Genomic DNA, 15,745 nt, shown 5'->3' on the forward strand with positions numbered 1-15,745 from the left:
ATCAGGCAGGCTACAAGCTCTCAGGTATTGTTCCAGTACCAAGCTTCTTGCCACCATGTTTCCCACCATACTGGTAACAGATGCTAACCCTCTGCAACTGTGAGCCCCAAATGAAATGCTTTCTTTTGTAAGTTGTTTTGGTCATGGTGTTTTATTAAAGCAATAGAGAAATAACCAAGACACTAAGTAATATAATCACTCATCTTTACCTGAGACAGAGGCTGCATAGCCTGAAGCACAATGCAAATAGCAGTATCCATAGACTGCCATGGGCATCATCAGAAAGCTTGGTTCACCAGTTTAGGTTTCCATGGATTTCAATAACACAACAAAAGGCAGGCATCACAGAAAAAGTTTGGCGTAAAAGAAACAGTATTTGATGACCAGTTCACCTGATAGGACTGTGCTCACAGCAGAGTTAAGAAAGAAGCTGAGAGGCTGGAGAGATGGCTCAGTGGTTAAGATCACATACTGCTGCTCTTGCAGAGACCCAGGTTAGATTCCCAGCACCCACACTAAGGGGCTCATAATCACCTGTAACTCCTGCCTCTGGCCCGAAATGAGCACCTGTACTACACATGGACACACATATTTAAAAATATGTCAAAAGAAGGAAAAGGGAGTGGGGAGAAGGAAAAAGGCTGTCTCTGCAAGGACTTATGACGTAGGAGAAGCTCCAGCAGACCTGGATGACTTTGACTGGTATGTAAGCCAGGTGTGTAAGGAACAAAAGCAATCAAAAGGAAGGAAAAAGTCAAAGCAGAGAGGAGTCTGTGCAGGTTGCTAGATGGCAAATGTGCCAAGATTTGTGTGGAACAGAGTTCCTGAGGAGAAAATGACCAGAAAGACAAAGGTTATGCTAGTGAACTTCTGAAGCCTGACTGTGTTCAGGGAAGATGTAACAGCCACACGGGTGGAAAAGACAAAGCTTATCTTGGGGTGGGCAGTTTAACATCCAGAATACAGTGTGCATTTCTGCCCTGCCAAGAAAGTTCATTGGCAATGGTGACAGTTCACTCCACCTTCCTGGTGAGACTGATGAACAGAAAAGTGCACAGTGGTAGTCCACAGTCTGTCAGAATCCAAGAGCCAACTCGAGTGCCTACCACAGGCTAGAGCAAAGCCCTGCTCCCTCTTGGCCTTGAGTTAGGCTGAGCAGTACAAGCTGGCCCCACAGAGACCACTGGAGCAGAGATGCATGGCAGCCACAGCCACAGCAGCAGTTGCAGCAGCCAGCACACTAAGATGACCAAACCCAGATGTCTATCTCATGGAGAACAACTACAGATTAGAGAAGGCTAGATGGAGAAGTGTCTCCATGCATGCTACTGTACTCAACACCGATCTTGTTTGAATGCATACAGAAGAATTGCTAGAACACATGTATTCGTGAATGAATGTAGGCCAGAGGTCAATGTTGGATATCATCCTCACCCAATTCTCAATCCACCAAAATTAGAGTTCACTGATCAGCTAGATTAGCTAGCCAGCATGTCCTGGTTCCACTTCCCAACACTGTGACTAAAGTGTCCAATGGTATGTCCAAGTTTTTCCATTATGCTAGGGATCTGGACTCAAGTTCCTATGCCAGAATAGCAAGCACTTAACTGAATCCTCAACATTGTTCTTTGATGAAACAATTGATATGCATAAGATAATTTTGTACTATACAAGACCTTACTAAGATTTCTCTTTCAATACCACTTAGAGGGGATAAGGTATACCTTCAAATATCCTTACAAACCTGTTAAAAGGCTTGATTACCTCCCTTTAAAAAAAAAAAGCTCAATTATATAATGCTATACTATCCCTTGAGTGTCTTACAGATTTGAACAGCATCTGGAATAGCAATAAAAATAAGAGAGTTTGAACAAAGGTACCACACAGGGGTGGAAGAAGGCACTCACAGGAGCCATAATACTGGATGACAATCCTGGTGCTACGGATAGGTTACCACTCTTATAAGGTAGCCAAGGAAGTTCTTGAGGCCCCACAATCGGAACTACTGTTGGTTGCATGCCAAAATTAGATGGTAAGTCTCCACTGCTACAAGAAACCACATACTTGGGCAGTAGGACATGTAGAAGTAAGGCTAGGAGTGAGCTGGAATCTCTGACCTTGCTGGCTGGTTTTCATAGAGCTAAATGATGCAGGCTGCACGGGCAGAAGTGTCACCCACAGTACTGTTTCGTTAAAGACACTGCATGATATACTATCCACATACCAGGTAAAATGTGTCCACCAAAACAATAGTGGTATGACTGTTATAGGTGCCATTAACTGGTTGCTAATGGGATTCAATGCCCTCTCTGTAGGAGGAAACTCATGCCAGGCACTGTAAATCACAGCAAAGACCTACGGCTGGACTGCAGCAGGAAAGCAACTGCTATTGTTTATTACTAAACAGGTATCTTGTGCTCATCAAACTGCCTTCTAAAACATTTGTGGGCACACCCATAAACCACTATTGCATTCTCCACTATGAAGGGCAACTTCTCTTTTGCAGTGGTGGTATGTAGAATCTTTTATCATAACTTATGTGCAAGGAACTCCAAGAATGCTACTCATGCTGGGTTGGGCTTCTTAGTGAACCCACTGCCTTCATTCACTCATGCTCATATAAGTAGCCTCTCCCCCATGATCTCTAAGTAACTCTCATAAGGTCACCAATACACTAAACTAGACTTGTATAGAACTGTTGCTTTGGTCTGCTGTCAGTGTCTCCCTGGAAAAGGTCACCCAATAACATACAACTTGTTTCCAACTTCTTCTCTTATTACGTCTACTACCTGAAACTCAGCTGTACCAACTTTCCCCTTTGCACTGTTGCAAAACCAAGGCTGCTTTTCTTTTCAGTTCTTACAACCCTTAATCAGAGTCTGTCAAAGTGTCAGATGTTTCAATCTCTAAGCACACAGTCAGATGTCATCTAATTACTTGATGGTTGCATAACTGATTCTCACTCATTTAGACAGTTAAGAAAGAGACATTTAAAATCCCATTTGCATAGTAAGGAAAAAATGGACAACTTAAGAAGTCAAAGACACATAGCTTCTTGAAACCCAACATATATTGAAAACTTCAAAAATATTTTAGCACAATTTTGACTCAACAATTTCATCCTAAGAATGTGCCATATATTTCCATGTCCAACTAAAACTTGGCTTCATTAGACTTCACTTTTTCATCAGTACTGCTTAATAACAAAAGCTCTGACACATCTTCAGCAACTGTTTTAGCTTCAAATTGGGAAAACAGCTATATGAAGCCAGACAGAAGGAATGTGAGTAGACAGGAGGAAAGAGCTAGTCGCTACTTTAAGTGGCACCTAAGGAAAACCAACTCAGGCCCATCACACACGCACCTTTTGACAATGTAGAATACTGTGCCAAGGTGGTTTTCTTTTTAAATGTTGACAATCAGTAGTCATACTTTCTAAATTCTTGTGAAGTCCTGCCGAGTGGCAAGACTACATACAACACAGTGACAGTAAGCGACAGATGGGCCATGTTTCTGCCCAGTTCCCCTCATCTCATCATTGTTTTCATACACCCTGCCTTATTTGTTTACTGCTTGGCCAACTAGGCATGTCAGTTTGCTCTTCCTAGTGTGGAGGATCCTATGCTACTATAAACCAAATAGATCCTGTCCTGCTGGGAGGCATAGCAAGGAAAGTGATACACATTAGCACACTGCTGTTAGAGATGGGAGGCAGCCCATGACCTCAGCTCACAGGAGAGAGCTACTTCCAATCCTTCATAATAAACTCGAGGCAAAGGTGGTAAATCTATTCTGTGAAAAGCTGGAAATTTGATGTTTTAGCTTTGTAGGGTGTGTAATCTCTGCTGTAGCTACTCGACTATGCCATTAAATTATAAAAGCAGCCATAGAAAACACGTAAGTGACTGGGCACAACTGTGTTCCAGTAAAATATTATTTATTGGCACTGAAGTATGAAGTGAATATAATTTTCATTTCACAAAACACTATTTTGTCTTTCTTTCGGGACAGAGTCTTCCATGTGCAGGAACTTGCAGCCTTCCTGCACAGTCTTCTAGATGCCAAGATTAAGGGTGTGCCACCATACTTGACTCAAGTATCACTTTGCTTTTGATATTTTTTCTTTTGGTATTTTTAACCACTTACAAATGTAAAAAGAGAGCCAAGCATAGTAATACATACCTAAAATGCTGGCACTAAGGAAGGCAGAAGCAGAGCAATCAACAATCCAAGGGCAATCGTTTACAAGAAGAGTTTAAGGTCAGCCTGGGCTACATGACACAAGACCCTATCTTAACTGCTGTCCTACATAAATAAATGAGATTAAAAAAATTAAAGTATGAAATCATTTTTACTTAATTCAATGACCAAACAGGATAGATTCAGTGATTTGGAAAGTTAAGGTATTTTCTTAAGAGACCTTCTCATTTATATCTTACACATACTTTTTATCATATATACATACACACACACTTTTTGGTGCATGTGTGAGTATGCTGTGGGTGTGGGTGTGTGAACATACATGCAGAGGACAGAGGTGTATTCCTTGACTATTCTCCATCTTATACACTGAGGCAAGGTCTTTTACTTGAACCCAGAACACTCTAGATCAGCTAGTTTACCTAGCTAGTTTGCTCTGGGAATCCCAGCTCCATTTCTCAAGAGCTAGGATTACAAGCAGGCCACCACACCCACCTGGCGTTTATGTGGGTACCAGAGATCCAAACTCGGGTCTTTAAACCATGGAGCAAGCACTTTACCAACTGAGCCATTTATCGGCTATCAGCAGGCCCCTGTAATCTTACAAATACATACATTTTATGACTTGTCTTTTGTTCCTTCACTTCTATCGCACAATACTCTTCAAGAGCTAAGACCAAGTTGTGTATAACCTTACATTCTTCACAGAAAGCAGACTTGATTCTTGTCGGCTGAACACATGCATGCCTGTCACTTGCTAGTATTTAAAGATCAGCTCCTTATTTAAAAAACTCTTAATTTACATAAATAGAATTCTTGCGTGTTCTGGGGGGAAATATAAAATGATTCCGTTGATTTCATCTATTAACCTGCAATAGGACCTTAAGTGAAATGAAAGCTTCCCTCTCTCCCCACCCAAACCTCACTTTAGATAAATACGGTTTTCTGCTTTTATCTTCTTACAGAACATGGAATGAAGTTACTCCCATTTTCAAAATAGACTTAAAACTGACTCTACAGATATTTAAAGAGAACTAATTATGAAGTTATTTTTTTAAAATCACATGTTCAAAAATATAACTAACTTCTTCCATTTTCTGTATTAGTCAGCTAACAAACTGCAGAACTTAGCAAAGCCTATTAATTAAATAGTGTGGGAAATATATTGTAGATGTGAATGCTCTGAAAGTAGTTAAAATCAACTGGTTTTGAGCCAACAGCACCAGTGAGCACCATACATAAGTCAAGCTTCAAGGAACAGAACATTAAAAAACATTTTAAGTGATTTTTTGGTACCAAGATAACCTCAAACTATTAGCAATTTGCAGTAAATAGAAGGCAATTTGTAATATGCAAACCACAAATAGGAAATGCTGCTCCCCCTATACTATATTTTAAGTGAACAAAGAACTTTTCTTGTAATTTTAACTTCTAAATTACTAGGAGGACAATCCATAGACTTGTAAGTAACAGCTAACAATACTTACTGAGTAGCAGGAATATAAGAGAGGCAGGGATTCTGTGGAAACAAGTAGACATGGTTTTCTTACTTCTGATGCTCATTTGTATATCAACATCTTTCTAGAGGGGCATATGCAGAAACTTACAAATGCTCTGAGGTTAACTAACATGAGTGGGAAAACAGAACCACTGAAGAGACAGAATCATTAACTGACACTCTATGGAAGAAATAAGATTTCAAGCTTTAATGCTTGAGAGGAGGGAGAAAGTAGAGTAGCCCAGGCTGGCTCAATTACAGTCCCTATAAAGTTCCATCATTCTTGGCTCAGTACCACAATTTGGGAATTGACTCCTGCTCTGAAGCTTACTCCTGTAAGATTTTAATTAGGATTTATATGAATTGTATCTAGAACTAGATCAGCCTACCACTACATAACCTCCATGAGGACTTGTCCAACCTCAAGCAAATCATGCTGTCTTTGTGCTGTGTACCAGCTAGTGCACAGTACTTGCTTTAGTACTTAGTGACACCGACACTAAGGCCTGTGTCCCCTCTGACCTATGTTTTCATTTATAATGATAAACTTAACTCTGCAATCAAGCTAGACTCAAAGAGGAATAAGGAAAATATGCAACTCAAATGTCTTAGCTATGCTTTCTATTGTGAAAAATCATGACCAAAGCAACGTGGGGAGTAAAAGTTTATTTCCTTACAGCTCATAGTCCATCATGCAGAGAAGTCAGGGTAGAAACTCCAGGCAGGAACCTAGAGGCAGGAACTGAAGCAGAGATCAAGCTTGCTCCTCCTGGCTTGTTCGCTTTGCATTCTTATACACCTTAGGACTACCTGCACAGGAGAGGCAGGACCCACAATGGGCTGGACTCTTCTACATCAATCATCAAACAAGACAATACCCCACAGACTTGCTCACAGGCATCTGATAGAAAGTATTTTCTCAAATGAGGTTCCTCTTCCCAGATAACTCTAACTTGTATTAAACTGACAAAAAAAAAAAAAAAAAAAAAAAGCAAAAAACAAACAAACACTGAGCAGGACAGCAAAGAACCACAGGAGGGTACAAAGGTTACAGGATGCTGTGAGCAGATGGTTGGGATGTGCTCTCCTGAGCTGCAGAAGGGATGGTCTAGTGGTGAAGACGTATGCAAATCAAAAGCATTACAATAGTCCTCAGTTGGCAATAAGAATCTTCTTGCTGGCTTCCAAGATGCTCAGGCCTTCTTTCACCTTCCTAAAGACCACGTGAAAGCCACACAACCACTTAGTCTCAGCAGTGCACATGAAACACTGAGAAACATTTGTGCTTGGTCCAGCATTTGCCATTGACAGAAGACCAGGACCATATGCTTTGGAATGAAGTTCTCACCCTAAAATTTCTTGCCACAGGGTGAATTTGCCACCAGTGCCATTATGGCATGTAAAGTCACCACCCCGGCACATGACTCCTGGAACAACTCTGAAAGAAGGAACCTTTCTAACAAAACCTATTTTCTCCAGTGCTATGAGTACAACTTTTTCTGCAAACAAGTGGAAGATATACAGCCCATGGACTTACCACCAACCACTATGTTAAAGAACACTGTGGCATTGACTATGGCTAGAAGAAAGTCACTACAATGGTCAGTAACATCACAAATCTACTAATTCCTCTTTCGATTGCTCTTAATTTTTACTGGGCCCTTTGCCCAGAAGAGCTTTGGAGTAGGTACTCATTTAAAATGTCTGTTGAATAAATCAATCAACATATAAACTCATCAACCAATTAACAGATACTTGATAATGTGTTAGGAAAATGATGGGAATTGAGACATGGAAGTCAAATATAGCAGTGACTCCCCTCTACAAGAAGTGGCATGCTTTAAATGACTTATGTCAGTTTCCCTGATTTTAGATTTTCCCTCTCTACATTTCTCTTCTAAGCTCTTTTTTTTTTTTTTTTTTTTTTTTTGTAATTCTTTTGTTTTTCAAGACAGGGTTTCTCTGTATTGTTTTGGAGCTTGTCCTAGAACTCACTCTGTAGACCAGTCTGGCCTCGAACTCACAGAGATCCACTTGCCTCTGCCTCCCGAGTGCTGGGATTAAAGGCGTGCGCCACCAACGCCCGGCCTCTAAGCTTCTTCTTATATACACAATTCAAAACTATTACCAAAAAAAAAAAAAAAAACCCATTGGGAGTAGACTAGGGCTATGTTCAACCATAGCATACTTTCCTAGCATGCTTCAGGCTCTAGGCTTAATCCTCAGCAACAAAAAGTGAAATTTCTAAATTTCCTTTGGAAAATGCAATGTCGTATATCATTCTCTTACCCAAACGACTGCATTTTCAGGATCCAGCTCAGTACCTTGACACAGCAGGAACTCAACAAATACTTGCTGCGTAGATTGCAGAGTAGTTGCAGAGAATGCATTTAAGCAATAAAAATTAAAAGGTCTAAGAAATGTTCTTATTAGTCAATCTAAATGAATTCATCTGGTAAGATTCTACTTTTAGGGATGTATCTTCTAACTGAACTTTTGAAAGTATTTTCTAGAATTGGGGAGCTGGCTCAGTGGATAAGGCACTGGCTGCACAAGTCTGAGGACTGGAGTTTAAATCTCCAGAACCCACATGAAAGTCAAGAGGCATGGAGGCCACCTGTAATCCCAACAATCTGGAGGCACAAACAAGGGATCCCTAGAGCAAGCTAGTAGCTACACAGACTATCCAGAATCAGTGAACCATGGTACAACTGAGAGACCCTGACTCCATAAAATGAAGTGTGACCAAGGAAGACAACCAACATCAATTTCAAGTCTCTACACACATACATACAAGCACATACATGTGTCCACACACATGAAAACATGAACCTACATGCATAACACACATATTATTTCCAAACTGACTCTGAAATAAATACAATTTAAATATTAAGAAGAAATTCATGGAGCTAGAGAGATGGCTCTGCAGTTGAGTACCAACTGCTTTTCCAGAGGACCTGGGTTCAGTGCCCAGCACCCACATGTTAGCTAACATCTGTCTATAACTCTAAGATCTGACACCCTCACACAGACATACATGCAGACAAAACACCAATGCACATAAAATAAAGATGAATAATTAAAAAAAGAAGAAATTCACTTGTAAAGTTTCGTCGGAATTCAGAGTTCATATAATACACCTACCACATGTGCATCAATTTATACTCATCCACTTTTCTTAAAAATGAAATTCATGTCAGCCCAAAGGCCTGTGCTTGGTGCCCTGGCAGTTGTTTGCTTTCCTACTGATCATGTTATTGTATTTACAGATGAGGACTGTAAAGCAGTCTGTTATTATTGAGCTGTTAGAAGCTGCTATGTAAGGGCTGCTACTCATCTCAAGTGAAACTGGCCTTTAGCCCATGCAGGAGGTTTCTTGGGCTGCACATTGCCTGGCATTCATCAGACTTCAAGTATTTACAGAAGGATAGGTTTCTGTTAGCATTAGAAATAAGACAGGCAGATTTTTCTTGCCTCTTTTCTGGGTACTGGGAACAGAACCTAGAGCACTGCAGAGATAAGGCAAGCCTCCCTACTGAGCTACACTCCAGATCTTCTAAACTCTAATTTCACATGTGTTAATAGACAAAAACTTTCATACAGTTGTCCAAACAAAATAGTGACTAAATTGAAATAGGAAACACAGTATAGTGATTAAAAGTTGAGACCTAGAAAAAACAAACAACTTTATATAAAGGAAATTGTAACACACAAAACAGGGCCACATCATGAATCCCACACACCCACTGCCAGGCAGCAAATGTGTTGCAATAGCACCCCTTACTGCAACAACACTAGCTTTCTCATAATCAATGTGGGTTATTTCAAGGCTAATGCCAGACTCCATTTATAATGACTTAAATAGGCAAGGGGACTCAGACTTTGAATTGGGCAGACCTGAAATCAAGTTCGGGCCGTGTCATCTACCCTGGTTGTTCACTTAGCTTTTTAGAGACTGCCTTTCCTCTACCAGCATCTGGCAGTAATTCCTGTTTTTCCAGATGCACTAGACACAAATTGGGATAAGAAGGCATCAGAAGAACAGAGCCTGAAGCTAACACATAGAAAGTAGCAACTGCATGGTGGCTGGGGTGTGATTATCATTTCCACTAAGGTTCACATACAACAAAATGGGTCAGGGCCTACTTGAAAGAAGCCCCCGGAGTTCAACCTCCTTGTGCTGGGAAGTGGAACAGACCAATAACTTGTACCTGATCCCCTCAGAAAGCAGGAAAGAGCAACCTGTGGTAGCTGAGCAGCAAGGGCTATTCTGGAGGCAACTGGTACATCCCATGACAGCAAAGTCAATATGGTAACTTAGCCATTAGAGATGTGATTTGCCCACTAAACAAATGAAAAGGCCCCTTCCTGTTACAGCTATCCTACTCACTGCTGGCTCCACCACCTGAAGCAGGCACAAGCCAGGCAAGTCAAGGCTTCCTCTTTAGCAGTGCAAAGTTTCAAGTACTGAAATCAGATTCTTCTTGTAACTAGGACTGTTGAGAAATCACGTATAGAATCTAAAGTGTCAGAAAAACCTACAGGGCCTATACTAGGGAAGGCATGTGTGCTTTCCATCCAAGGCACTGGAGACACAGAATGAGTTCTAAGGTGGGCCTGGGTTGTTGTCCTCCCACTCCAAAATGTTCAGCCTTCTAGCAGAAGTAGAGTGAGAAAAACCCTATAGTGTTTATAGTAAGATAGAGACACGAATCCAAATACTCAGTGAAGTGTACAACGTACGATGAAGTATTGGAGGACATGGCTTATAGCTTCAGTAAAATGAAACTAAGGTACACTGGAAACTGGCTTCTTTCAACTTTTCCCATTCCCACCTGACTGAAAACTGCAAAAGGATCGATCCAGGAGGGGTTCTGTCCACTCTTTAAAAAAAAAAAAAAATCAGACATCAGGAGGCAGTGACATTTGCTGAGAAGTCAGGAATACAGAATACATGGGGGAGTTTTGTGCCCCCAAAAGGATTGAAGGGGGGAGAACAATCTTACGAGCAAAGTCCCTTGTTAATCACCAAAACAGTACTTACCAGGGTGAGGAAATTTGAATTTAATATACAACAAAAGAGACAGTAAAGGACAGCCTTCTGAAAGATGGGAAGATGTAAGGATGAAGGAAACTTAAAAGATGCTCAAGGTCCAGTAAAGCATGCTTATAAAGGCTGTTATGAAGTCAGATAAAGCAAATTCATGGCTCTTTGGAAACTCTCATCTTAGTCAGTTATTATGAACTATTCTCTGTAGCTTCTGATTCATTTCCACATTGGTTCTGGAAACTCACCCATTTGAGATCAGTATTTCTTTGGGAGAAAGAGCCATTCATTACTTTCAACTATGCAAGCACTATCTGACCTTTACAGTAAAAGTGTGACTGCTAGGGCTGTGTTCTGAATTTTAAGTAGATACAAATTCATTCTTGGAAAACACCAAATGGCAGGCTAGTGCTATTTCCACTTAACTTATGGAGTATCCAAACAAATGAGATTCCTCAGTGACAATAATGGCATTCCTGTGCCATCCACCTGAACAAGCACAGGTCACAACCCTCATTCAGAGCTTGTCACCCTCACATCCAATGGCACAGGTTCAGGACAATCCGGCATTCTGCTTCCACACTAAGCACAACTTAAAGTCAGTTGCAGAACCCAATTCTGTGGCTTAGACAGCTCACATTCATTTCAACAGAGGCTCTAGTGTGTTATTTCTAGTCTGCTGCTAACAAAATACAGCTGATAAGACTATTTTTTGTGAGTGATAACGATGAAAAGTTAAGTCTCAATTTCAGCCCTAACCTACTAAAACTGTTTGAATAATTGATTAGACTGTAAGTCAAGGCAATCAAATTTATTTTGGGTTATGCAATCATAGACTGATTACTTTTCAAATAAAAATCCCAGAGAGCCAGATTACTTCCCAGAATAAAAAGAAACAAGTAATAGTTTATATGAATGAGAGAGTATGTGGATGTATATGGGCATGTGCACGGGAGAGTTTGCTACACTTTAGCCTTAACACAAGACCCTCCAAATTTAAATCTATGAACAGTGTTCGGAAAATTCTGCAAGACAACAAAAAACAAGTAATTTGTGTTATATAGCTCCAGCTCGACAATTAGTCATTTAGAGTAGATTGATTTCCCAAGGTAATTTTAGAGATTCAAGAAGTACCTTGGATGAGAAGCAAGAGAAAACAACATACCAAAAAAAAAAAAAAAAAAACCACAAAAGACAGTTTGTTTCCCACAGTTAAAGGAGACAGAAAGATTTCTCAATGCTTTCACTCATGTATCCTAAACAATCCATCAAAGTAAAACACTGCTGGTCTAACCCTGTCAGTGAGTGAAAGGCATCTTTCAGTTAACTATGATTCACTTTTACAGTTATAATCTACTTCAAGCATGCCTCCCCCAGAGAATAGAGGTCATACTGATGACAAAAAGCTAGGTGTTCCTTGGGACAAAACACTGAAAACGTGATTTTCCCTAACAATCCAATGAAGTCACCTGGACATGGGGAATGATGAGCTTCCTTCTTATGGATATGGGGATGGACTTCCCTTCTCAAGGATGACATAGGAGATGGACTTCCTTTCCCACGGATATAGATGTGAGCTTCTTTTCTCATGGATATGGAGATGGATTTCCTGTCTCATGGATATGGGATGGACTTCCTTTCTCAAGGATGATATAGGAGATGGACTTCCTTTCTCAAGGATATGGAGATGGACTTCCTTTCTCGTGGATATGGGAATGGGCTCCTCTCTCATAAATATGAGATGGACTTTCCCATTTATGGATACGGAGACAGACTTCCCTTCTCATGGACATGGTGCTGGACTTCCCTCCTTATGCTGAACCTGAAAACTAAGATCCACTAATACCTTTCTAAGGAAAAAGACAAATACTCCCCCAACACACACACACACACACACACACACACACACACACACACACACACACACCCGCACATGGGCACACAAGCAGAACAACAACAACAAAAAAATGAAGTACGGAAAGTGACTTTTAAATGAATGTACCAGAACTAATCTACAAATATGGATGATGCCCCTTCAAAATCATTACATTGGAAATTAATCCTTTCTAATAATGTTGGTATGAGTGTTTCGGAATTTGTTTTGGAGACTGGAATTTTCTATATTCTTATGGTCAGAAATGATTTTTCATGCTAAACTTATCACAGTCAAGAGTCTTCAGAGTGGTGATGCTTTCCCTTGGACAATCTTCCCTGCTTCCCAGGCAAGGTGACAAGTGCCCTCTTAAACAACCACTGTACTTCTCAGTCAGAGCTCCTAAGGCTCTGTACTGGAACTGCTGGTTTATTTATCACGTCTCTGACAAAGCTGTAAAGTTCACTGGAGGAGAGGATTTATCAAACTTCATTACTGAACCCCCAGTCCCACCCCAGTGCCTAGAAAGTTACAGGAATTCAAGAAACACTGAAAACGCAATCTATCTTCAGTGTAATATGATCTGGGATTTTGATGTACATCTCAATTTACTCCGCCTCTCTTAGAAAAGGTAAGCATGACTGCGCATCTCTGTAGAGGAAACATTACTTTCTATATCCTGGGGAGTGAATTTGATGATTTTCATTACTTAATGTATATATAGAAAAGAGCAAAAATCATGATTACATCTTCACTAAAAATTTACAGCTTCTCATGCCCAGATATTAAGTCTACCTTACCTAGTTGCAGTATCTTTATAGTGTCTCTGTAGGCTTTCATCACCAGCTTGAAATGACGATAAAGTGGATAGCACAAAACTCTCCTTCCAAAAGATACCAGGATTTCATGAACGTCTGTCCAAGTCTAAGAAGAGGCATCTCAGTAAGTAATTTCCATAAAATATGTAACACAACAAAAACACACAATGAAAAAGAACAATCCCAATTACACCCTGTAAACCTGGATCACTAGCACAAGTGAGATTCTTCTTGTATACCTCTTCTTTATTATAATTCCTCATGCTGCATCAACAAATCACAAATGTGGATTAAAACCCACGTATAGAGCAGGAGCATTTCAGAGTCTTAACTGGGGTAGGTATTCATACTATAGACTTGGATTTGATGGCAGAGTGGGGATGGGAACAGGCTTCCTGATTGTATAAGTAGCTCCCCGCTGAGGTGACTGGCAATGCTGCTGGCCCACTCTTACTCTCACATGGTACCTGTCTCAGTGACAGGACCAAATCTCACCTCCTCATAGAAGGAAGTAATGTATGAAGCAATCCCCACTTTACAATTTAAAGTACACAACATCTGAACCACTGATGGCACGACTTTGATGCTGGACAATTTATTCCAAACTCAGAAACTTAAAAGAGACTACTTTTAAATACATTTTGTGAGAACTACAGAAAAATTTTTACACTAAAAAAGATTAGCAGACCAGTGGGAAGGCTGCATGGGCAGAGGTACTTGCTACCTTGTAAACCTAAGTTCAACCCCTGGAACCCACATAAAAGTGGAAGGTTAAGAACTGATTCCACAAAACTGTTCTCTGACCTTCACATACATGCTATGATAAGTGCCCTGTAAAATAATGATGGCAAATACAATTTTAACTTTTTAAAGAGGTTAATAGCTCTAACCATAAAATGAGAGGATACAGAACAATTTGTTTTAAGCTATATGATCTAAGTTTCTCCACCTGTAAATTCAACAGCATTCACCTTACTGAGTGCTGTTCAATGAGGTTATTGAGGAAGAAGGTGAATGCAAGATATAAGGAACTCCAAATGACCCTGGTGATCCATTATCATCTAGGTTTGTTTTCCGTTTTTGAACTCTGAGCCAATTTATTAACATACCTGCAACTCTCCCCACATTTTCTCAAGCAAACCACACTGTCCTCAGTGTTCCTCCACATAGTATTTCTACCCACAATTTCTAAAATGCTTACCTGGCTTGATTATCCCAACAAATTTATTTTTTAAAAAGTGCAATAAAGCTCCCAATTTAAAAATATTAAGAAAAATTCTTAAACCAAAAAAACTGCTTGAACTAACCAAAATGAACAACAACAGAAAAATTAACTTTATGAACAATGGAAGCCTAAACAATTTCAAGTGGAACTCATACCTCAAACCAGCAGAGAGTTGGGCTCAGCTTTCTGATAGTCCATGCAGACTCGACCTTTGTGGTAGAGAAAAGAGTGTCACCTTCAAAAGTCATTTAGAAATGAAACAAATATATCCACTGGAACTAGTACATGAGTTATACTAACCAATGGAAGGATATATTTATTTATGAATGTAGAAAAATAATTGTATTGATGCAGAGACTAATAGAAGATGCCTCTGTTCACTGTACTTGGAATTTTATTGATTTCAACACTTCACAATGAGAGTACCAGAATATACAAACAAATAAACAGGGGCTTTCAAACAAAACTGAAACAAAATGTTTACTGTTTCTTTCTCTACTAAGTTGCTCACTGTTGAACTGCTGCTGGGCGCCTGAAAACCCTGTAGAAACTGCCTTTCAGAAAATGCATGCCAGAGGAACAGTAGTTCAGAGGTTTGCAAAGTCGTAAGACTTCACGATTTTAAACATGCAAACAGAAGAAAAATTGGTAAATTTTATCAAGTATAACACTTTGACTCATCAAGATTTAATATGTGGGGCTGGAGAAATGGTTCGGTGGTCCAGAGTACTAGTTGTTCTTCTATAGGAACTGGGTTCGTTTCACAGTTCCCTCATGGTGGCTCACAACTATCCGTAAGTCCAGCACCAGGGTATCTAATGCCCTCTTCTGACCTTCCCAGGCATAAACATGGTGCAAATGCATATGTTCAGGTAAAACCCCATATACATAAAATTTTAAATCTTTCAAAATATTTAAAAGATTCAATAATATTATAAATGAAGAGCTTCTTTTTGGCCTAAGTAAACATTTTATCTACTTTAAAAAATGACTTGAGGGGCTGGAGAGGGAGGGGCTCAGTGGTTAAGAACACTGACTGCTGGTTCAACTCCTAGCACCCACATGGCAGCTCACAATCATC

General features: G+C 40.0%; 1 protein-coding gene across 1 annotated transcript in view; it reads right to left on the reverse strand.

The window, feature by feature from the left end:
- Shq1 (SHQ1, H/ACA ribonucleoprotein assembly factor) overlaps positions 1–15,745 on the reverse strand; it is a 96,168-nt gene that overhangs the window by 46,102 nt on the left and 34,321 nt on the right. Inside the window, exons 8-9 of the mRNA XM_005071212.4 lie at positions 14,820–14,873; positions 13,422–13,545 (exon numbers count right to left, since the gene is read on the reverse strand). Of these exons, the coding sequence (XP_005071269.1) occupies positions 13,422–13,545; positions 14,820–14,873 (178 nt within the window). The remainder of the gene's footprint in view (positions 1–13,421; positions 13,546–14,819; positions 14,874–15,745) is intronic.

The sequence above is a fragment of the Mesocricetus auratus genome, unplaced genomic scaffold (assembly GCF_017639785.1).
Source record: "Mesocricetus auratus isolate SY011 unplaced genomic scaffold, BCM_Maur_2.0 Super-Scaffold_100676, whole genome shotgun sequence".
NCBI lineage: Eukaryota > Metazoa > Chordata > Mammalia > Rodentia > Cricetidae > Mesocricetus > Mesocricetus auratus.